This window comes from Pectinophora gossypiella, chromosome 14 (assembly GCF_024362695.1).
Source record: "Pectinophora gossypiella chromosome 14, ilPecGoss1.1, whole genome shotgun sequence".
Lineage (NCBI taxonomy): Eukaryota > Metazoa > Arthropoda > Insecta > Lepidoptera > Gelechiidae > Pectinophora > Pectinophora gossypiella.
Window position 1 is genome coordinate 11611219 of NC_065417.1, and position 14763 is coordinate 11625981.

Below are 14763 nucleotides of genomic sequence, written 5' to 3' on the forward strand. Positions count from 1 at the left end.
TTTGATAAAAAGTTACTGATTTGACTAGTTAGAAACTAACCTATTAGATGGTGCGTGTGCGCTCGCTGCTAAAGCACCTGTGTGCCCTGTATTTGTTCGAAAAACATGAAAAAGACTCGCCTACCTGTAACGGTTGAGTATATAAAGAACACTTTGTATGACGACCATCTTGTTTTTTCGCCATTTTGATTTTTTCACCGTCAAGAAAATACGACCAAGGTTTCCCGGTACCGGATTTGCACCAATGAGTTCCACTAACACAGTTGGCTCGACCGTTATGGACGGCGATATGGCTCACCACCTATCACGTGGGTCTAACAGAAGGTCGGTTAGGCGTGGATACTTAGTTCATCTTGCGATGGATGTACCTCTGAATACCCCAATCCAGTCGTGAGCTTAAGTCATGTCCCCAGGCTGAGCCGGACAGCCAGCAGGGCGCGGCGCCCGCGGCCGAGGACGCGCCCGCCACGCCGACGCGCCGCCCGCGCCGCACCTCCACACACTCCAATTCCAGCCAGAAAGCAGACACTAGCAAAAGGTAATCTTAATGATTTTACTTCTTTTTTTTTATTTGTATTGATTGCGTTCATTATATCCACAAATCTGCGCCGTACAAAAACGCTCCGATTGACAAGTACTCGAACTCAGACGTGCCCGTTAATTCTGTACTTTGGACACGAATCTGTACGAATTTGTACCGTACGAATGCTCGTTTATGACGACCAATTCGCTCCTAAGGTTTATTATTTCGTCCATGATCTGGGGGGTTAAGCCGTTGGTCACGGCTATTAGCCGTAAAAACACCTCCACCAACCCGCAGTGGAGCAGCGTGGTGGAGTATGCTCCATACCCCCTCCGGTTGATTGAGGGGAGGCCTGTGCCCAGCATTGGGACGTATATAGGCTGTTTATGTATGTATGCATGATCTGGGGGTTAAAAAGGCCACATCCCAGCAATTCATCTAAAAAGCAATATTGTAATTTGACATTTGCGCATATAAAAAGTGCGCAATGAAAAATTGTTTTGATGTGGCCTTTTTAACCCCCAGTACCTCATATTTATGTTTTTTTTTTTTTTTTTTGAGAAAGCTAATGCCTAGTAGTTTTATCATCAGAGTGCCCTATAGCGAATGAGAGGGCAACAGTTAGGGCTTGTATGTTTCATGAATAGTGAAATATCTCTCGTCTCTTTCGCGCTAGACGATGTACTATATATCTGTCCTGCTCATTCTAGCCATGTATTATAATTACAAACATTTTGAAAATGTTTTTATAACAAAATGTTACGAATTATTTGAATATTTGTGTTGTTTCAGAACCAGAAAACTGTCTGCCGTAGAAGAAACTAAGGATACAAAGTAGTTACGTAAATTATTTTTTTACAGTCTGTTATTTAAGGGTGGCATACATAAGTTTTGTTTTGTGCATTTATCTTAATAAACCATTATAAAAAATAAAATACTTACCTTCCTTTTCTTATACATACAATACTTAAACGGTTTTTAGGGCTATATTAAAAAAAAAGTTATAGGTGTTATCAAAATATTTTTTATTATTCACAATCAGTCGTTTTAAATGTAACCTGGCTTACACAAAACATTACACAATAATTTTAAGACACGTTTTTTATATTTTATTACTTTTTGAGATCACAATTTTATTAGTACAGCAAGGCTTTATATTAAAAAGAGTTAAACGTTCCAATGGCCTTGAGTTCAGTAAAAGTTTACATGCTTATTGTAATTCTCACTAACATTTACATCATACAATAACAATATGTACATAAATAACAATAAATAAATGCAAAAAATACGCATAGGCTGTGAAATAGTATAATAATTTCATGATTATTATATTTATTATTTCATGCATAAACACGCCCATAATTTCTATAAAGATCTCTATATAGCACAGACACATGCAGTCACAAAAACTGATGGCATTTACTATCCCAAAAAAAAAAATATAAAAACATGAACTGTAGTATCAAAAATCGTTTCATATATGAGGAAAGGCTCATAAAACTGATTTTATTACATTATTCCACAGAATGTGTCCACATAATCACTTCATTGAAATAAAGTTCCTTATAAATAAACAAAAACTCACTTTTATCTTCTTTTACCGGTTTCATCAAAACTTTTGAGAGATCTCATGTGATGTATCATCGAGTCAATAGGTAAATTCTTCGGCAATACAGCATCATTGAAATCCACTTTCGAAGATAATATTTCCTCGGAACCCTTTTCCATTTTGGGAGCAATTAATTTCTTGCATATTTCTTTATCTTGTGGCGCTAAGGACGTCGTTTTTGTGCAGTCTACTACTTCTCTTTTTTGTCTCACAGGAGCTTCTACATTTTGTACATTTTCTTTAGCACCATTCGTTTCTATATCGTTTACAATATTTTCATTTTTAATATCTTCTGCTTTTGTATCTGGCTTGTTGTTTGTATTTTGGCTTGGTTGCGCATTGCCATTCATTGCAATAGGCAGTGGTACATGTTCGACTATGTTCTTAGCTACTTCTAGAATCTTCTGTGCGTCTTCTCCTTGTTTATACGATTGAGGTTCATCTGGGGAATGCGAGTGTAGCTTTTGCGGTTCATTTTTATTCAATTGATTCTGCACATGGTTATTGTTCAGTGTCTGTTTAGGAATCGACTCACTCTGTTGTTGAACTGATGGAGCCTGTTGTTGTTGATTAACTTGTTGTGGTGGTTGGTAATTGATTTGATTCTCCAGAGGTTGATTTATTTCATTCTGTTGTTGTTTGTTCTGTATTTGTTGATTATTTTGCCTTTGATTGTTGTGTTCTTTCTGTAGTTCGTTTTGTACTTGCTGCGAGATAGGTATGGTGTTTAGTACATTACTCGCCAAAGGTACATTATTTGGGATTTTATTGACAGCATTATTTGCAGGAATGTTATTAGAAATTTTAGCTTGATTATTGTTATTGACTTGTGGTATTGCCATTTTTAAATTTTGAACTAAAGCTTCAGCATGTGGCATATTAAGCACTGGATTTATTTGATTTTGACTGACGACTGGGGCGATATTGTTACCATTTACTTGTGGATTCTGGATATTCCCTTGTGGGCTCTGAATATTACCTTGTGGGCTCTGAATATTACCTTGTGGGCTTTGAATATTCCCTTGTGGACTCTGAATATTACCTTGTGGGCCCTGAATATTGCCTTGTGGGCTCTGAATATTTGCTTGTGGGCTCTGAATATTTCCTTGTGGGCTTTCGATATTTGCTTGTGGGCTCTGATTATTTCCTTGTGGGTTCTGAATATTTCCTTGTAGGTTCTGTACTACTGGTCCCCTGCTTTGAACTGGCATCGAATTTACGACATTATTCAGTGCGTTACCTAGATTTCCAGTTTCAATGTGATTTTCCTCCTTATCTGGGTTAGGCTTTGGTTTCTCATTTATTTCTTTAATAGCTTCGATAGTCTCAACTGCTTTTTTAGCAATCTCTTGGACGGCTTCATTGGCTATTTTCTCCAATGGTTCGTCTTTAACTTTTACGTCATTGTCGCCCAGAGGTTTCTCCGTGACCCCACTAAGACTCTTTATTGCCATGTTAGCAATCTGTTGTATACTTTCAACCGCTATTTTCTTAGCGTCAGAGTCATCAATGTCCTTCTTGTTCTGTTTCAGTTCATTCTTTGTCTTCTTTATTTCATCTAGAATTTCTTTCTGTTCCTTGATCAGCTCTTTTTGTTCTTCGCCGTGCTGTTTAATAGTTTCTATAAGCTGTTGCTGTTTTATAATGTCAAGTTTATCTTGAGCTTTATCCTGATTAGTCGGTGGTTTAGCCTTTTCTTCTTTAGGTGTTTCAATTATTTTCTCTTCTTTCTTGTCTCCGTTTGTTAGTTTTGCTCCGTTTACCTTCTGCAAATTTCTTGGATGAGATTCTGACGCTTTATCGGCTACGTTTTCAGCTATAGGTAAGAGCTTGCTTTTATTTTTGTCCTCTGTCTGTGGTTTACCTTCGACCTGGCGTTTCTCGTTTGACTGCGATTCTGGTGGCACAGGATTAGGTGGTTGCACCTCTGAATCTAATATTGCTTCTTTTTTTATCGTCTCCTTATGCGTTTTTGGCTTGTTTTCGTCGATAGTCTTTGGGACAATATCTAGGAACAAAAAATAGGTTCAGTAAAGAAGTTTACCTTTCGTTTCGTTAAAACAGGGGCTTTATTTAAGTTGCAAATGATTATGACAACGTGATGAAAATATGTGGGATAAACATGTGATGACATGACAAGGATAATCGATAAAAAAGTCGTACCGTCACGTTTCTCCATCCTCTCAAAGAAGTCTTCGACCATTTTGTCTATTCTTTCCTGGGTGATCTTGTCATCGAAGCGGTCTAGTTTGGTCTCAGCCGCTTGTAGGTTCGCGTACGTGCCCAGAACCATTATCACTAGTCCTAGTATTAGTACGGCCTGAAACAAACGATATAAAAAAGAACAATCTCATAAAAGGTACAAAAGCTGGCGAGGAGTAGTTGTATATTCTATACACCTCTATCTATGCTTTCTGGCGTGATAGTCTATCGAGTATAGGATATTTGACTGGGTCAAAGATAAATTATAAAATGAAATAGAAGCCAGTCTAAGATGATCAAAAATCAATCTCATTTTACTTTTCGACTTACTTTCAAATTTTATTTATGAATTACGTAATAATGAGTACGATGTTTGACCGCTTTTATTGATGACGTCACAGGACAGTATTTTCGTACAAACTCCAAAAAAAACTTTCGTTTTGACGTTTTGTGAAAAGTATCTCATTTGACTCGGTTGTCAAGTTGCCTATTGCTGTGTAACGATAGTGTTGGTCTAAATAATCTATCGATTCTATTAATCGTTGTTTGTTTTCGGATACGGTCGGTGTTAAGACTATCAGTAATAAATAAATAAATCAATAGTATAGATCAGGGGTGGCTGGCCACTGCTGGTATAGATCTTCTTCTATCGTGTGGGTTGTGAGGTGAATTACCAACCTCATCAAACCTGGTATAGATGATTAGATTAGAGCCGCTGGTATAGATGGCTGTCAAGACCATCAATCGTCATTTCGGCAACAGTAAAACATTACCTTAGTGTTTTCCAGGATTTGTGCCCGGTTAATGGCGGCAATAGGCTCACCCCATATTACATGGGACTTACAGATAGCTGCCGAGGAGTGTGTATACTATATAACTACATACCAGGGTTGCCAGATATTTTTGCCAACGCGGGATTTTGGAGCTTTTTGAGTGAAAAAAGCGGGATTCTTTCGTCGAAAGCGGCACATAGTCAAAAAACGTATATAATAAAAAATGAATATTTATCTTTTAATTTGAGTTCAAATTACGTTTACGTGACAATAGATACCAAAAATATCCATAGAAAATGTATTTTAATAAAATATGATATTTTTAATCAGATTTACCCTATCGTTAAATAGTTGAGTCTTATTCGTCATCTGAATAAAAAAAAACGGAAATCAAAATCAAAATTTCCAGTCCACACTTGTCTGTGCCATCCGCCCGCGCTTTCTCAGTACGTTGCACGCACGTGCGAGTTATTCCCGAAAAGCGGGACTGAGCCTGTCCCGCGCGGGACATTAAATTTTGATTTAAAAATCGGGACATACATACTATACTACCTACCTTCAGGACCTGAAGTTCAGTATACATGCGTTATGTTATGTTATCCTTTACCTTGGCCAAAACCCTCTCGTTCGTGTTCTTAAAGGTGACGTTAACGAAGCAGGCGGCGGGGAACACGACACATATCAGCACCCCAATAGTGGAGCCCACTAATCCCAACACTAGTTCAATGTTGGGAATCAGCAGCGATATGAATAGTGCGACGGCGACGATAGCTACGGTGATGCAGCGGAATGTTGTCTCTGGGATAGAGTGGTTGATTATGTGGTCGTGGTGAGCCGGGTGGATCTGAAAAATAAATAAGTAAATTCTTTAGGCTCGCCCCCTATTACCCATCATCATCTCCCTAGCATGATCCCGTTTTTCGCACGGTCCGCTTTCCTAACCTGAATATTTGACAGCTCCGGTTTTTTACAAAGCGACTGCCCGTCTTACCTTCCAACCCGCGAAGGGAAAACCAGCCCAATACAGGTTAGGTCACATACCTCCGAAAATGCATTTCTTGGGAATGTGGGTTTCCTCACGATGTTTTTCCTTTATCCGGTAACAGCCTCCGTGGTCTAGTGGTAAGAGCGTTAGGCTCACGATCTGGAGGTCCGGGTTCGATTCCCGATGGGGACATTGTCGAAATCACTTTGTGAGACTGTCCTTTGTTTGGTAAGGACTTTTCAGGCTTGAATCACCTGATTGTCCGAAAAAGTAAGTTGATTCCGTGCTTCGGAGGGCACGTTAAGCCGTTGGTCCCGGCTATTAGCCGTAAAAATACCTCCACCAACCCGCAGTGGAGCAGCGTGGTGGAGTATGCTCCATACCCTCTCCGGTTGATTGAGGAGGCCTGTGCCCAGCAGTGGGACGTATATAGGCTATTTATGTTATGTTATGTTTTTCCTTTACCGCTGAGAACGTGATAATCATTTATGAATTCGAAAACAGATTTGACCATCGTTGATTTAGGCCTGTGCTGGATTCGAATCCGCGATCTCGAAAGTGAGAGGCAAGCGTTCTAGCAACTGGGCTACCACGGCCTCTATTACACATCACATATCATAAACTCATCCCAATTAGTCAGAGGTACATCCATCGCAAGATAGAACTAAGTAACCACGCTTTACAACCTTTCTGTTAGACCAACGTGCCAAGAGGTGAGCTGTATCGCCGTCTATAATTGAGTTAGTGATCACTAAAATAAATTAATAACCCGGCGCTAGGGAAAACATCGTCCCTGCCGGCGGGGTCGGTATGGGGCTCCCGGAATGTTTCTTTAGTCCCGACTTAATTATTCGCTTTTACGTTTAAAACATATTACATAATTTGTGAATTTGATTTTACCTTTTTATATAGAAACGAGTACAAACTGGCGCGACACGGGAAGATGATGAGCGGGAAGCTGAACGCGAGGGACATGACGAAGCCCAGCTTGATGACGTCATTCGCCATCGTCGGCGACAGGGACATCAGGATGTTGCCTGCATTTAAAAAAGTAAATAGTAATTGTTGTTAGGATACCGACCATGAATCTCTTCCAAAAACTCCTTTAGGTCGCGCCAAAACTTCCGCCACCCCAAGCCACGAAAAAAGAAAAAAAAAAAAATAACTCGACTACCGCCGTCGCGCGTTTCTGTACAAGGAATTTTTAAAATAACGTAAAAGTCTGTAATAATTCAAGTTGTGCTGTTTAAACTTAATCTGAAAGTGCACTAGCAGTATCCAGAGTACCCCGGGGTCAAATGAAACCAAATTCAACAATCCTGTAAGTACTTTTCCTTTTGGTCGGTGTTTTGTATGGGCAAGTCTATTTTTGACATTCAAAAATATCACTATACTTAGTTATCCAACAATAGGCTACTACAACCTAGTCAAATGAGATACTTTTAACGAAACGTCAAAACGAAAGTCTTCTTTGGAGTTTGTATGGAAATACAGTCCTGTGACGTCATCAATGAAAGCGGTCAAAGCTCAGACGCTGGTGGGGAGCGGAAAGTTGCCGTTCTATACGTAGTATTATTCCTTATTCTATGGCTCAACTCTGAATATTATTGTGTCAATGGGAGATAGCTGGTGATTATAGCGTAGGTTTTACCCATTGTAAGTACCAGCACTACTTTTAATTAAAGCATTACTTTAAATTCATAACTGTACCCATAGTTTTTAAGTTATTAGATCCAATATTCAATTCAAATTCAAAAATATCTTTATTCAGTAGCTAACATAGTTACACTTTGAATCATCAATAAAATAAATACATTTTACTATTATTTACGGTACTTATACAGGGTGTTAGTGACATCGTAACGAATACTGATTCTGAGTTAATATCAAGTGGATTTTTCCGTCGCAAAATTCATTATTATTTTTTAGATTTTTTAAATTACTTTCTATTCTGATACTTTTGCGGTGGAAAATTCCACCTGATATTAACTCAGAATAATAAGCTGAATCATCCTTCGAAAGTTTTCGTTACGATGTCACTAACACCCTGTATATCAATGTGAATGAGCACCATTATCATTAGTCAGTATAGAGTCCGTACCAGATATATCTCGCGAGCAGAAGGCTATGTAGCCGAACAGGCCGAGGGTAAAGTACACGCTGGTGCAGATGTTGATAGCGTTCTTGGTCACCACGTTCATCTTCTCCAGAGACAACGTTGGTAGAGACTCGAAGATTTCGAACAGTTGTCTGTGGAGTGGGAATTTATTTATAATTTATCTTAAATGTTGTTTTCACTGACAGTTGGCTCGACCATTATAGACAATACGAGAGTACAAAGTTAGTTAGTTAGTAATTTGATTCATCATCATCATCAGCCGTATGACGCCCACTGCTGGGCATAGGCCTCCCCCAAGGATCTCCACGACGATCGGTCCTGCGCTGCCCGCATCCAGCGGCTTCCCGCGACCTTCACCAGATCGTCGGTCCACCTTGTAGCGGGCCTACCCACTGAGCGTCGTCCGACACGTGGTCGCCATTCCAGAACCTTTCCGCCCCATCGGCTATCGGTTCTCCTCGCTATGTGTCCTGCCCACTGCCACTTCAGCTTTGCAATTCTTCGAGCTATGTCGGTGACTTTAGTTCTCCTGCGGATCTCCTCATTTCTGATTCGATCGAGCAGGGAAATACCGAGCATAGCTCTCTCCATTGCCCGCTGAGCGACACCGAGCCTCCTCACGAGACCCATAGTAAGCGGCCACGTCTCACTGCCGTAGGTCATCACTGGCAACACGCACTGGTCAAAGACTTTCGTCTTGAGACACTGAGGTATTTTGGACGAGAAGATATTCCGCAGCTTCCCAAACGCTGCCCATCCGAGTTGGATCCGACGAGAGATCTCTTTCTCGAAGTTGGACTTACCTAACTGGATTATTTGATTACCATCTAAAAAATCTTAGCTTTTAGCGTCTAATTGGCCTTATTACCGCTCAAATGAATTATTCAGTCTGGTTGCGTATATAAAATATTTTGTAGCAACTATGCTGTTAAAAATATTCTTAGTTGGCAACTGGTTGCATATTAAGACAAAACATTCTTCATTCACAACTAGTTGCCAACAAAGGAGTAAAATTCTTCCTTTGCAACTGGTTGCGAAACGTGGTTGCGATGACGGCCGAAGGGAAATAAAGTATACAAAATACCCATTTTTAGGTGTCCTAGAGAAACAACGCTGGTTCTGATTGTCGCCACATGCCAAAGCATCCAAAGAGAATATAATTCACTACGTTTAAAAATGATCCTTGTCGAGAGAGTATGCTTTCTATTCGCTACATAAAAAAACATAAACGTACCAAATTACGTCTGACGTCATTGCAAAAAGATGAAAAAAATACTTACGTTTGACAGAATAACGCCATGGAGAATATAGGCACGCACTGCAGCACGCCTGACGGCTTCCACATGTCCATCTTGGCATGCCAGTCGCCGGTCAACAGCTGGGAGGCTGCTTCTGTTATCACCTGCAACATTACAACATAGCCCGGATACTCCATTATTATTACTATTTGAAAAAGAAAGGGCTCCTCTAGACCGTTTTTTTATAATTTATGATAATAATAATTACACATCACAGATATTGCACAATTCAATTAAATTCAATTTATATTAAATATTACATCATCACTAATTTAAGAGCCACGCTCTTGTCGGTGTAGCATTCTCCATTCTTGTCTATCAAAGACCAATTCCTTCACTTCCTTATAAGACACGACGTACGCCTTATCTTTAATTGTTCCACGTAAGCTTTTATTGGTCTTCCCCTTCCTCTCTTTCCTTATAGCTTCCCTTCTATGATGTTTTTAATAAATTCGTCGTGTCTTATTAAGTGTCCAATCATCTTGCCTCTTCCTCAATAACTCTCAATATTTGCCTCCCTTACTCTTACTAGCACTTCCTCATTAGTAACTCTTTCAGTCCAACTTATTCTTTCCATCCTCCATGAACACCACATTTCAAAGGCCTCTAGTCTCTCTGTCTTTCTGAGTCAGCGTCCACGTTTCACATCCATAGGAAAATATTAAATAAGAAAAAAAATATTAAGATTATAGATATATAGATTATTATGATTATATGTCTTTTTGGGACGATGTTCCATGACTTTCTCCAGTGTCCAGCTCCTACTGAGTATAAGAACATCACAACTGCACAGCAAGTGTAGTGGCGTCTCATCCCAGATAATTATATAGGGAGGGTCCCAACACCCTTAATGCGGGGCGGAGTGTCTGTTCTTTGTTTTATGAACAGTCAAAGACAAAACTATTTGGATACATCTTGGCATTATTACTTCAGTTTTCGTTTTTCAGATGTGGAATGCTCACCAGTTTAGTGAGAGCGCTTTTGTCCTAGCCTTTCTTTAAAACATCATGGATTTGGAGAGGTATTTTATACAGTTTAAGTTACTAACTTTTATAACCAGACAGAAGTAGAATCCTATGGTGGCAGCGCTAACGTTACTCAAGCTGTCAACATTCCTCAGGAGACCCAGAGGCAGCACACACACCAGAGACACTATCACCATTATTGATGTTCTGAAACATGACACAAATTCAAATTCAAAAATAACTTTATTCAGTATGTAACATAGTTACACTTTGAATCGTATTTTTTTTACATAACGAACGTCTCATCCGTCTAAAACTACTGCAGCTTCTCACTACCTGTATAGCCGGGGAAAAGAAGCTGCAAGAATTAAATTTAGAAATTCGTTGTTCAATTTGAATAGTTAATTTACCTTTAAGTTAGTTGGTTAATTTGGTAAGTTCATAAGTTCGTTGTTAATTTTAGACTAGGAAAGTACAATTGGGTAGTTTCAAATTCTGATTACTAAATACAGACAGATTTTAAAGGCGATAATAACCTTTTATCAATTTTAATAAAGAAAAGTGCAATAATAATAACATTTTGTCACGTTTTTCTATGACGTCACAGGTTACTTTTTCATACAAATTATATAGTAATTTCGTGTTTAGGCGTTTAGTAAAAATTAATTGATTTGACTAGTTGGAAACTACCCTATTAAATAATATACTAAACCTCAATATATCACTCTGGCTGATGTTGAACATCTTGGCGATGATCTGCGGGCCGAGGTCGCCGACGACGACAAAGTACGCGATGCAAGTACCCATGAGAAACCCAATGATGCCCACCTCCACTGCTAACTTGCCAGCTGGACCGAACACATGGAACGCTGGGAACACAAACGATACATCATCATCATCAGCCCATTAACGTCCCCACTGCTGGGGCACGGGCCTTCCCTATGGATGGATAGGGAGATCGGGTCTTAAACAATCACGCGGGCCCAGTGTGGATTGATGGTTGTTAACGACTGCTAATGCAGCCGGACCACCGCTTAACGTGCCTTCCGAAGCCCAGAGGAGCTCGAGATGAACTTTTTTTTTGTGGTCACCCATCCTATGACCGGCCTTTGTGAAAGTTGCTTAACTTCAACAATCGCAGACCGAGCGCTTTTACCGCTGCGCCACGAGCTCCTCAAACGATACAATAAGGTAATATAAGCTCACGACTATACTGCATGATGAGCGCAAGTAGTACCGTAGTATAGTATGTATGTAGTGTAGTAGTAGTAGTATAGTGTGTAGTATTTATTTATTTACAGCTTTTTTTTCAGATAGTTACATTTTAAAGTTTTTCCTTAATAATAATAATAATATAATATCTACGATAACCAATCTGTGTGCCTTGGGGCAATGGCCTCCCCCATTTCTCTCCATTCTTTTTTGTTATCTACGAATCTGGTCCAGGTCTTAGTGTTTCCAGCCATTGACATTATTTCGTCGGCCCACGTTTTAAATTGCCTACACCCTGTTTCTCTTATCAGTCAGACTACACAGTCAGTGTGTAGTATAGTATGTTCCAATGATTAAATTCAAATTCAAAAATATCTTTATTCAGTATGTAACATAGTTACACTTTGAATCGTCAATTTTTACATAACAAACGTCTCATCCGCCTAAAACTACTGCAGCTTCTCACAACCTGTATAGCCGGGCCGGATCTTTACCAGAACTTTACTAAGCAAGATGAACTAAGTACCCACACCTTACCAAGCTTACTGTTAGACTATTGTGATAGGTGGTGAGGCATAACATAACATAAACAGCCTACATACATCCCACTGCTGGGCACATGCCTCCCCTCAATCAACCGGAGGGAGTATGGAGCATAATTCATTACGCTGCTCCACTGTGGGTTGGTGGAGGTGTCTTTACAGCTAATAACCACCACACACACACACATAACATGTATATCTAAAAAAATAGTAATATGTATATCACAATATCATTATGTATATCAACAATAGTGCATCACAGTAATTAACTAAATTAACAATTAATAACAAGAATTAGCCAGGACACAAATCTAAAAGGTATTGCTTAAGTATTTTTTTAAATTGACTTTTGGTTGTTTTGAGATGGATATTCTCAGACAAACTATATAGTATGTAGGGAGGTTCTTTTTTAAAATACTTGTTAATATTTTGTGATGAGACCATGTAGAGTTTAAGGGACACTAAGCAGTTCCCTTGACACAGCAACCGCTTACCCCTTACACTTTATATAGTCCCATCACAACATATAAACAAGCATTGAACATGTGTTTAAGAATTTGAAGACTACTTGTACAACACCGGTTCACTATATATTCTTAGAGCAGTCATTGTTTGGTTCTCCATAATTTGTTTTGTAATATGGATCTGGTTATTAAACAAAATTGTAGAATGTATGATATCATAGCAGATAAACCAAAACCATTGTGTTTATACAAGTGGCACTCTGTCAAATATTACCTACATACCTACTCATCATAATTAAATAAAATAGACCATAAATTACATTACTTTTGTAGAAACATTTCCATACATTATTCACAAAAACATTGAAACATTGTATTATGTTTTACTTATAAACTATACAGGGGGAATTTTTAAATGATAAGTTTTAATCTTAATAGATAGATAGATAGATAGATAAAAACATTTATTTGGTCTACAGACACACATGCATACAAAAAGAAAAAAATTAGATACAGACAGCCAATCAACAGAGACGAAGTTCTGAATACACACTTCCTCTCTTCCCTTCAACGTTGCTGTGCCCTACAGGGTCCATGTTTTAGTTCCTATGCCTATGTAACACCCCATTGTACTACATGGAATGCAATAAATTTATTGAATTGAATTGAATTGGGGGTTGGTGACACCCTGTATGCATGATGGAATACTTACCTAGAAATTCGAAAGTTCTTCTTCTAGCTATTAGTGCAGATTTGAGGAGGAAATAGCAGCAGAGCCGGGAGACCAAACCCATCAACAACAGAATTAAAGTTGCCAACAAGACTCCACACTGAAAATCATTTATTTCATTTGTAATGAAAGAATACTAATTATTCCAATTATGAGTAATATAAAATGACCTCAGGTACATCACGATTTTGAATTAAATTACCTTGAAAGACTACTATAACGTCGATCTAAGGGTATAGTACTTAAATCATCTTGATCATTATATCAGTGTAAAAAATGTATGTAGGAAGTTACGGACTTATGTGTCTTCAAGAGACAAATATACTGCATTCAACTATATATACACTAGGTTCAAAACTTTTCACATGCAAACCAATAATGTACACGTGTATAAAGCTACTGTAATAATAGGAAAACATAGAAAAATAAAGAGAATAATAATGTGGGCTACTTACTTGTTGAAAACAAAATGGCATAGCTAATATACCCACTCCTATGATACTGTTAGCCAATGTAATAGATTGGCCTGCCGTCCCCATTTTCACAATTCACTTTTAAGTATTTTTCTCTAATAATTTAGACTGAAACACCTAAATCGAATAGTTCGCTAGCACTACCACATCATAGCAACGTTTTGTTTTGACGTAAATATAACGTGACATTTGTACAGTGTTGCCAGTCACGTATTTTCATAAAAAAATATATTATAAAAAAAATAGATATAGATATCAATTTAGAATCATGGTCTGAAGTAGTCTAAATTGATGATTCTGAGATTTAGTAGAATATTTTGAAATTATTTTCAGTTCAATACTTATGCGACGAAAAATTCTACTTGATATCAACTCAAAATCATGGAAATACCTACCATTGCGAATAGTGATGGATGTTTTAGAGATAGCCTATTAGATTTATATTCTACAACCCTACAGCAACTTAAATAAATGAGTATCCACATAATTTCCTATCTCTATGATCCACATGGACATGGTATGGGCATTAAAGATCTTATGAGGCGGTACGAGGAAAAAAGCTTTTATAAAACCAAGCCAAAAAAGTCAAATATTCACCTCTGATTTCTCTTGCACGCTACATTTTTATTCACCGAAAGCTTATGAAGTTGTTGTAGTAATAAATAATCGATATCGTAGATAGATACCGGTACATCACTAAAAATGCTGATAGTATTTAAAAACTAGCACCAACCAAGACAGCAAATCGCGCTCTAAAAAGTAGTTATGAAACAAGAACAGGCTTCTCCGATATTCATCCGATTAGAGATGTTAGAAGATAGCCGTGAATTCAATGAGGGACTTTCCATTTATGGACCTCCGTAGTCCA

General features: G+C 38.4%; 2 protein-coding genes across 5 annotated transcripts in view; one reads left to right on the forward strand and one right to left on the reverse strand.

Annotated features, from left to right (window-relative positions):
• The window catches only part of LOC126372716 (protein ELYS), a 43693-nt gene extending 37805 nt beyond the window's left edge, over nt 1–5888 (forward strand). For 2 of the 3 annotated variants that reach the window (XM_050018566.1, XM_050018568.1), the window contains 2 exons: nt 414–538; nt 1316–1460. In XM_050018566.1, the coding sequence (XP_049874523.1) occupies nt 414–538; nt 1316–1361 (171 nt within the window). In that variant the 3' untranslated portion in view covers nt 1362–1460. Of the gene's footprint in view, nt 1–413; nt 539–1315; nt 1461–5748 lie in introns of those variants that run through there. The other variant, XM_050018567.1, reaches the window with a different exon arrangement.
• Nucleotides 1532–14065, reverse strand: LOC126372725 (putative sodium-coupled neutral amino acid transporter 10). 2 transcript variants are annotated; one of them, XM_050018584.1, is made up of 11 exons: nt 13878–14065; nt 13405–13522; nt 11187–11343; nt 10558–10681; nt 9492–9613; nt 8194–8342; nt 6993–7129; nt 5715–5951; nt 4296–4452; nt 3112–4140; nt 1532–3069 (listed from the first exon to the last, which is right to left on the reverse strand). In XM_050018584.1, exons 1-11 carry the CDS (start codon nt 13959–13961, stop codon nt 2111–2113), a joined length of 3273 nt encoding a protein of 1090 aa, XP_049874541.1. In that variant the 5' UTR covers nt 13962–14065; the 3' UTR covers nt 1532–2110. The 2 variants fall into 2 exon arrangements, with proteins under 2 accessions (XP_049874541.1, XP_049874540.1); XM_050018583.1 differs by having other exon boundaries at nt 1532–4140.
• Between the last annotated feature and the right edge of the window lie 698 nt (nt 14066–14763).

Excerpts from the sequence above, each read along its gene's own strand:
- LOC126372725 (XM_050018583.1), bottom strand. The coding sequence starts at position 13,961 with ATGGGGACGGCAGGCCAATCTATTACATTGGCTAACAGTATCATAGGA. Across the intron at positions 13,523-13,877 it reads TGCCATTTTGTTTTCAACAA|TGTGGAGTCTTGTTGGCAAC; the intron begins GTAAGTAGCCCA and ends AATGATTTTCAG. Across the intron at positions 4,453-5,714 it reads ACGAGAGGGTTTTGGCCAAG|GCCGTACTAATACTAGGACT; the intron begins GTAAAGGATAAC and ends CGTTTGTTTCAG.